Here is a 9,812-nt window from a genome sequence, read left to right as displayed (position 1 = left end):
CAGCCTTCTGTGTACACACTGATGTTCATGTATCCCAGGGCCATGACTGCAGGGAAGGGATGGAACTGCTTACAACTGAAAGCATTTACCCTTTTAGTTTGTGTCTAGGGCTGTATATCTCCCCACTCCACCCCAACTACCTAAGTAGCTGCTATTTGATATCATAGTTGACATAACTTATTTGGTCTTTGTGACTAAGATCTCAGTGAATTCCAGGTGATTTCTTTGTTTGGGGATGTACATGATCATGTTTCACTTCTGCAGACCTGATTTTTGGCCATCACAACTCACCTGCAGGGATGAATCAGTAAGGACACTTAAGAATCGCTTTTATTCTTCACTAGGCTCCATGCAAACCTGACTGGGAAAATGCAGGGATAATTCTTCATTTCCTTTTCACTTATCTTCTAGGGCCTGGTACTTCAGAAAAGGGGATGGGCCCAGTAAACAAATAGGGTGGAGGAGAGAATTCTCAGAGGGTTCCTGGAGACTTCAAGGATGGATGTCTGATGGAGACTTCAGACATCCTGGGATGGATGAAGACTAAGGAAAAGCAAATATAGGAATCTAATGCCAGCTCCAAAACCTGACTTTTTCTTCTTTCTCTACGCCTTACTCTTACTGGACACTCTAATGAAACTATGCCAGAGACTCTCCCTTCTAACCACATAAAATTCTCACCTTTTAATTTCCTTGATTCTTCCCAGAGCTGGGTTCAACATCACCAAAACTTGTCCTGGACCAAACACACACTTTTACACAGAATAGGGGGTCAGCGTATATTTTAAAAGGACATCCCTGAGGCTAAAAATAGTCACAATGTCACCCTCTAGCCCATAGTTTGCAATGTCTTTCCCAGTGAATCTCATCGCGTCTCCTTGAACTTCCCAGCTGTTATGCGGCGTGGAAGCCACTATCCCCACGCTACAAATGAGGAAAAGCTCTGCCCGCAGTTGTCACAGTAGCAGCTACGAGCCGCTAACAGTCAACAGGCAGCAACACTCCTCCACAGGCCTTTCAAGGGTCGCGCCCCTTTACACCACTGCAGCTGCGACCCCTGGCGCAATGCAGGCCGGGGATTGTAGTCCAGTGAGCCGCAGTTCCTATGGATTGGACTGCAATGACCAGCATGCCTCGCGCTTTTTTTTTTTTTTTTTTGGCCACCCCCCCCCCCCTTCCCATTTAGCCTCGGGCGCGGGGGAGGCTCGGCAGACCTGCTGACTGGGAATCGATATGGCAGCGACTTTGGGCAGCGGGGAGCGCTGGACGGAAGGTACTAGGTCCTGGCTGGAGGGTGGGACAGGGCAGGGTCTCGGAGAAATCAGGGATGGGACTCCTGATGGCACTTGAAAGGGCTGAGATCCTGGGCCTGAGATGAAGGACAGAGGCCTATGAGAAGATGCTGGGCCTGAGTGGGGTTCCTGGTGAGGTAGGAGACTGTCTAGTACAGGGGACCGGGATATGGAATCCAGAAGCGTTGGTTCAAGCTGAGGACCCGGCTCGGTACCCACAGTCACCTGTGACGACTTGTTGCCTGCGGCCCCCAGCCCCGCCCAGGGCCTGCAGCTATCAGGCCCCTCCCGCGCCAGGGTGGGCGGGGTAACGCAGTCTCCCGCAGCTTGCCTACCCGGCCCTTATCCTCGCCTCCAAACTGGGCTGCCTGACCCTAGACCTGGGTTTCGTCTTGTCCCTGCATCCAGCACTGGGACGGATAAGCCAGCCCATTCCATCCTACAGTCAGGCAAAGAGGACTGAACCAATGCCTATTATGTATTCTGCATTATGGATTTGACAGACATGGTCCCCTGAGCCCACAGAACTCTCAGTCTACTGAGGGAGTTTGACAGGTAAACAGTCAGTTACAAAAGAAGCCCAAAATGTCCTGGGCTACACAGCAAGGTTGAAGATTTGGTGGGGGCATACTGTTAAGGCACTCAACACGACCTGGGTTTCAGAGAAGGCCTCATGAAGAAAGCGTTACATATGATGACATGAAGGATGCGCTGGAGCTAGCCAGACCTACTTAGAGAAAGTTTTGCAGGCAGAAGAAACAGCATGTGCTAAGGCCCAGAGAAAACAAGGCATTGCTGATCTGAAGGGAGATTGTTGTGGTAGAAGGTAGAGTACAGAGGACCTTGTGGTGAGATTTGAAGCTAAAGAGACAGGCTGGGCCCATGAGAAGAGATCTGGACATGGAGCAATGGGTAGTCACTAAGCTATTAAGCAGGAGAAAAGGGGTTTTTGTCTTACCCAGATCCTCTAGACAGGACATGAGCATTCTGCCTTCTTTGACTATATTCCTGTGGCCCTCTCCACACTCTGCAGGCATTATGATTAATTAAATTCTCTCCCTTTAAACAGTAACCTCTTTGTGGTCAGGAGTAGGTCTTACTGATACACCTCCTTGATCTATCTAGCCAAATGTCTTGTATGTATTAGTTCTATAACCATTTAAACATTGAACTCATCTCTACTTTAAATCTTAGTGGTGGAAAACATTGCAACAAAAAATAATATGTTATGAACAGTTCTCTTCTGACCATGAACCACAGAGAAATAGACTTCCCTGGTGCTGCCCTAAATCCAAGGTATTGGGCAGATGCCTCTGGAGTGCCTTTACTGGCCCTGAATCAAGAATATTTGCTGGCTGATGCCTATAGGGATGATGGACATTTTAATGCTTCATGTTTCTGACATTAAAAGTTTTTCATGATTGCGTCTATATTTTCTGTATTGTTTTCTCAAGGAAGATGTTTCTTCTGCTTTGTATGGATTTGGATCTGTAAAAGTCAGTATGACACCACTAACCTAGCCCTCAAACATTCACTGGCCTATAGGCAGCCTCCCAGATAGCTAAGGCCAGTAGCAAAGTTGATTTGCAGGTCAGAGTGAACCCTTATGGAGGTACTGTTATTTTGCAGCGTACATTGATGCAGTCAGAAGAAACAAATACCCAGAAGACAGACCTCCTGAAAGTCATGACCCCTGTGGTTGCTGTAACTGCATGAAGGGACAGAAGGAAAAGAAGTCTGAGAATGAATGGAGTCAGACCCGACAGGGTGAGGGGAACTCCACTTATACAGAGGAGCAACTGCTTGGAGTACAAAGGTGAGCCTGTGGTGGGATTAAATGAGTGATTTTATGTAGAGTGCCTAGCGCAGATGACTGCTATTATTATTATTATCATTGAAGCACAATAACATCTTGGCCTCAGAGGCAAAGTTAGGTGGAAGTGGAGTGTTAGGCTATAATCTGAAGTTACTGCCCTGCTTCTACTCTAAGAGAATTGGGGAAAACCAGTTTGACATAACAGACATCTGTACAACATCCTACTCAACAACAGCAGAATGTACAATCTTCTCAAGTATACATGGGATATTATCCAGAGTAGACCATATGTTAGGCTATAAAACAAGCCTTAATAAATTTAAAAGGATTAAAATAAAACAGTGTATGTTCTTTGAAATTGACAACAGAAGGAAATTTGGGTAATTCACAAATGTGTAAAAATTAAACAACATATTCCTAAATAACAAATAGGTCACAGAAGAAGTCACAAGGAAAATTAGAAAATACTTTGAGATGATTGAAAATGAAAACACAACACACCAAAACATATAGGATACAGCTAAAGCAATACTTAAAGGAAATTTATAGCTATAAATGTTTATTTTTCTAAAATCTCAAATCAATAACCTAATCTAGAAAAAGAAGAACAAACTAAATCTAGAAAAAGAAGAACAAACAGAAGGAAATAATATAGAGTGAAAATAAATGAAATAGAGGATAGCAAAACAATAGAGATCAACAAAAGCAAAAGTTGTTGGTTATCAACAAAACTGACAAACTTTTAGCTAGACTGACCAAGCCAAAAAAGGGAGAAGACTCAGATAACTAAAATCAGAAGTGAAATAGGGGATATCACTACCAATCTTACAAAAATAATGATTATGTAAGAGAATACTGTGAACAATTATATGCCAACAAACAAATTAGAGAACTTAAATGGATAAATTCAATTTCCCACAAATAAAAGCCCAGGCACCGATGACTTAACTGGTGAATTCTACCAGATGTCTGAAGAAGAATTAACTAATCTTTCATTAATTATTATAGAAAATACCAAAGAAGAGAACACTTTCCAAGTCATTCTATGAGACCAGTATTACCCTATAACCAAAAGCAGATGAAAGCATCACAAGATGGATACAGATTTCTGCAACATTAAAACATGTAAAAAGGATTATATATCTTGACCAAGTGAGACTTATCCTAGGAGTACAAGGTTGTTTAACACATGAAAATAAAATAATGTAATATACCATATTAATAAAATAAAAGACCAAAGTCATATGATCATTTCAATAGGTGTAGAAAAAGCATTTGACAAAATCCAACACTCATGATAACAATATTCAGTACACTAGGAATAGAAAGGAACTTCCTCAACCAGATAAAGGTCATCTACAAAAAATCCACAGCTAACATCATACTTAATGATGAATAATTTGATGCTCTCCAAGATCAGAAACAGAACAGGAACAAGACAACTACATTCACTCTAGCTATTACTATTCAACATTGTGCTGGAGGTTCAAGCTGGGGCAATTAGGCAAGAAAAATAAGAAGCCAACCAGATTGGAAAAAAGGAGTAAAACTGTATTCACATATGTTATGATCTAGTATAGAAAATTTTAAGGAATATTCACACACAAACTATTAGAACTAATAAATGACTTCAGCAAAGATCAATATACAAAAATCATTATTTTTTTCACTTAATAAACATATATTTATAGATATACAATTTCAGAATTCTAGTCAAGAAATATAGCGGATCCATGTTCTTATTGCACATGGCTCAGCCCATCTAGGGACATCTACTGAAACCAGAGGGTTGGGATGATGGGGGCAGAGCACCGGGGTCAGCACAGGCAGGTCGCTCTCATCCATATCCAATTCTGAGCATCTCTCTGGGCTAGGATGGCCACTTCATCACAGGGCAGGACTTTATTTATAAAGCCATATTTGACATTTTTTAACCAAGCTTCCTTTTCCAGCAAGAATCCTATTTGTTGGGGAACTTTTAAAAGAGATCCAAGAGAAGCTCCAGGAGGGTAGTGACCCCCTCCTGGCGGGCAGCTTGGGGTACTAAGGCTTCGGGGGATGGCTGGCTCAATGACACATCCACCGCCAGATAAAAATTTGGGAAAAACAGTAATTCCAAAAGGTTCAGTATAAACTGGAAATGAATAAAACCTCCCTCCCTTCCCCTGGCTGCTGCTGCTATTTTGAGAAAAACCCTCATTTGAAAGTGATGATAAGAAACTCTTGTGGTTCATCCTTTGTCCAACGTGCAAGAGAAGGCCAGGTGGCGTCACGACCATGGAGGGTAGAGACAGAGGTGCCCACGTCATGGACTTTTTTAGGAGCCAGCTGCTGCCCCAGGGTCCTGGGCACCACCTGGTTGACTCTTCGAGGAAAAGCCTTCTGGAGTCTTTGGTATATAACTTAGAAAAAACCAGTAGCAACAATGGGTCTATGCCCTGGGGCACCTATAAGGGAAAACTTGCATAGGGAAATCATTATTTTTCTATACATTAGCAATGAACACGGAGAAGGCAATGGCACCCCACTCCAGTACTCTTGCCTGGCAAATCCCATGAATGGAGGAGCCTGGAAGGCTGCAGTCCGTGGGGTCGCTAGGAGTCGGACACGACTGAGTGACTTCACTTTCACTTTTCACTTTCATGCATTGGAGAAGGGAATGGCAACCCACTCCAGTGTTCTTGCCTGGAAAATCCCAGGGACGGGGGAACCTGGTGGGCTGCCGTCTATGGGGTCGCACAGAGTCGGACAAGACTTAGCAGCAGCAGCAGCAGCAGCAGCAGCAACAATGAACAATCTGAAAATGAAAACAGTTTCATTTATAACAGCATCAAAAAGAATAAAATGCTTAGGAATAAATTTAACAAATGTAAGATTGTACATTGAAAACTACAAACTTCATTAAAAGAAATTAAAGAAACTCTAAATGGGAAGTTTGCCTGTGTTTATGAATCGAAAGGCTTAATATTGGTTCAGTTCAGTCGCTCAGTCATGTTCAACTCTACGACCCCATGGACTGAAGCATGCCAGGCTTCCCTATCCATCACCAGCTCCTGGAGCTTGCTCAAACTCATGTCCATTAAGTCAGTGATGCCATCCAACCATCTCATCCTCTGTCTTCCCCTTTTCCTCCTGCCTTTGATCTTTCCCAGCATCAGGGTCTTCACATCAGGTGGCCAAAGTATTGGAGTTTCGGCTTCAGCATTAGTCCTTCCAATGAATATTCAGGACTGGTTTCCTTTGGGATTGACTAGTTTGATCTCCTTGCAGTCCAAGTGACTCTTGAGAGTCTTCTCCAACACCACAGTTCAAAAGCATCAATTCTTTGGCGGTCGGCTTTCTTTATGGTCCAACTCTCGCATCCGTACATGACTTGGAAAAAATATAGCTTTGACTATATGGACCTTTGTTGGTAAAGTAATGTCTCTGCTTTTTAATATGCTGTCTAGGTTGGTCATAGCTTTTCTTCTAAGGAGCAAGCATCTTATAATTTCATGGCTGCAGTCACCATCTGTAGTGATTTTGGAGCCCAAAAAGATAAATCTCTCTCTGTTTCCATTGTGTCCCCATCTATTTGCCATGAAGTGTTGGGACTGGATGCCATGATCTTAGTTTTCTGAATGTTGAGTTATAAGCCACTTTTTCACTCTCCTCTTTCACTTTCGTCAAGAGGCTCTTCAGTTCTTCACTTTCTGCCATAAGGATGGTGTCATCTGCATATCTGAGGTTATTGATATTTTTCCCAGCAATCTTCATATTGATAATATTCCTCAAATTGATCCACAGATTCAACACAATCCCTATTAAATTTCCAGTTACCTTTTTTTGCAGAAATTGACAATCTGATCTTGAAATTCATATGAAAATGCAAAGGACCTAGAGTAACCAAGTGTTAGTCACTCAGTCATGTCCAACTCTTTGTGACCCCCATGGACTGTAGCCCGCCAAGCTTCTCTGCCCATGGGATTATCCAGGCAAGAATACTGGAGTGAGTAGCCATTCCCTTCTCCAGGGGATCTTCCCAACTCAGGGATTGAACCTGTGTCTCCTGCATTGCAAGCAGATTCTTTACCATCTGAGCCACCAGGGAAGCCAAAACAGTCTTGGGAAAAAAGTGCAAAGTTGGAAGACTCATACTTCCCAATTTCAAAACCTACTGCAAAGATTCAGAATGAAGATAGTGTGCACTAGCATAGGATAGGCATTTAGATCAATGAAGTAGAATTGACACTCCTGAGATAAACCCTTATATTTATGATTAATTGGTTTTTGACAAGAGTGCCAAGACAATTTAATGGGGGAAAGACTAGTCTTCTTGTTGGGACAACTGGATATCCACATTGCAAAAAATGAACTTGGACTCCTTCCTTATACAAATAAAAAAATTTATTCTAAGACCTAAGACCTAAATATAAGAGCTAAAACTATAAAACTCTTAGAGGAAAACATAAATGTAAAGCTTTGTGACATTGGATTAGGGAGTGATTTTGTGCTGACAACCAAAGTACACATTATAAAAGAAAATATAGGCAAATTGGACTTCATCAAAATTACAAATTTTGTACTTCAAAAGATACCACCAAGAAGGTGAAAAATCAACCCACAAAACGGGAGAAAATATTTTCAAATTATATATCTGATAAGGGAGAGATGGAAAGAGAAAGAGAGAGGCAGAGGGGTATTTGCCATGGAATCAGGAATTGGAAACTAGGGTGGGGAATCCATAGGATCCCCACAAGCAGCTATTAGGGAAGGACCCCGACTGACATTCCAGACCCTGCATGAACAGTCCCGACTGTGTTACTAACTTATGAACTCTTCAGCAACACTCTGAGCCTCTGCCTGCTCAACTGAGTTGTGTGATAGAAAAAACTGGAGGTACTTTAAATGTCTCATCAGTAGGGAATGTACATGCATGCATGCTCAGTCACTCAGTTGTGTCTGACTCTTTGCAACCCTGTAGATTGTTGCCTGCCAGGCTCCTCAGTCCGTGGGATTTTTCCAGTCAAGAACACTGGAGTAGGGTGCCATTTCCTCCTCAAGGGGATCTTCCTGACCCAGGGATCAAATGCAAGTCTCCTGCATTGACAGGTGGATTCTTTACCACTGAACCACCTGGGAAGCCCATACATCCATAACAGTGCAAGAATATGCACCCTTTAGAAGAATGTGGTAGATTTTAAAAGTATAGTTGATTTACAATGTTGTGTTAGTTTCTAGTGTGGAGCAAAGTATTATGTAAAACTGAATATATATATATATATATATATATATATATATATATGTTCTTTTTCAGATTCTTTTCTATTATAGATTATTAAGGATATTGAGTACAGTTCCTTGTGCTATATATATATAGTATGACCTTATTGATTATTTTATATAAAGTAGTATGTATCTGTTAATCCCCAAGTCCTAACCTGTCCCCTTCCTTCCCACTCCCTCGCCCCTGCTTTCCCCTCATTTCAGTTCAGTTCAGTTCAGTCGCTCAGTCGTGTCTGACTCTTTGCGACCTCATGGACTGCAGCACACCAGGCCTACCTGTCCATCACCAATTCCTGGAGTTTACCTAAACTTGTGTCCATTAAGTCAGTGATGCCATCCAACCATCTCATCCTCTGTCATCCCCTTCTTCTCCCTCCTTCAGTCTTTCCCAGCATCAGGGTCTTTTCCAATGAGTCAGTTCTTCACATCAGGCGGCCAAATTATTGGAGTTTCAGCTTCAATATCAGTCCTTCTGATGAACACTCAGGACTGATCTCCTTTAGGATGGACTGGTTGGATCTCCTTGCAGTCCAGGAGACTCTCAAAAGTCTCCTCCAACACCACAGTTCAAAAGCATCAATTCGTCAGCACTCGGCTTTCTTTACAGTCTGACTCTCACATCCATACATGACTACTGGAAAAACCATAGCCTTGACTAGACAGACCTTGATGATGGCTGTGAAAGTGCTACACTCAATATGCCAGCAAATTTGGAAAACTCAGCAGTGGCCACAGGACTGGAAAAGGTCAGTTTTCATTCCTATCCCAAGAAAGGCAATGCCAGAGAGTGCTCAAACTACCGCACAATTGCACTCATCTCACACGCTAGTAAAGTAATGCTCAAAATTCTCCAAGCCAGGCTTCAGCAATACGTGAACCGTGAACTTCCTGATGTTCAAGCTGGTTTTAGAAAAGGCAGAGGAACCAGAGATCAAATTGCCAACATCCGCTGGATCATGGAAAAAGCAACAGAGTTCCAGAAAAACATCTATTTCTGCTTTATTGACTGTGCCAAAGCCTTTGACTGTGTGGATCACAACAAACTGGAAAATTCTGAAAGAGATGGGAATACCAACCACCTGACCTGCCTCTTGAGAAATCTGTATGCAGGTCAGGAAGCAACAGAACTGGGCATGGAACAAGAGACTGGTTCCAAATAGGAAAAGGAGTACATCAAGGCTGTATATTGTCACCCTGCTTATTTAACTTCTGTGCAGAGTACATCATGAGAAATGCTGGGCTGGATGAAGCACAAGCTGGAATCAAGATTGCTGGGAGAAATATCAATAACCTCAGATATGCAGATGACACCACCCTTATGGCAGAAAGTGAAGAAGAACTAAAGAGCCTCTTGATGAAAGTGAAAGAGGAGAGTGAAAAAGTTGGCTTAAAGCTCAACATTCAGAAAACTAAGATCATGGCATCCGGTCCCATCACTT

At 42.5% G+C, this 9,812-nt stretch overlaps 1 protein-coding gene across 1 annotated transcript in view; it reads left to right on the top strand.

The window, feature by feature from the left end:
• Positions 1-1,160: 1,160 nt before the first annotated feature.
• Positions 1,161-9,812, top strand: part of DNAJC18 (DnaJ heat shock protein family (Hsp40) member C18) — a 28,318-nt gene continuing 19,666 nt past the window's right edge. Inside the window, exons 1-2 of the mRNA XM_055555201.1 lie at positions 1,161-1,273; positions 2,922-3,108. Coding sequence (XP_055411176.1) covers positions 1,234-1,273; positions 2,922-3,108 — 227 coding nt within the window. The 5' untranslated portion in view covers positions 1,161-1,233. The remainder of the gene's footprint in view (positions 1,274-2,921; positions 3,109-9,812) is intronic.

The sequence above is a fragment of the Bubalus kerabau genome, chromosome 1 (assembly GCF_029407905.1).
Source record: "Bubalus kerabau isolate K-KA32 ecotype Philippines breed swamp buffalo chromosome 1, PCC_UOA_SB_1v2, whole genome shotgun sequence".
Lineage (NCBI taxonomy): Eukaryota > Metazoa > Chordata > Mammalia > Artiodactyla > Bovidae > Bubalus > Bubalus kerabau.
The sequence above is the reverse complement of the archived record's forward strand: the minus strand, read 5'-3'. Positions and strand labels throughout refer to the sequence as shown.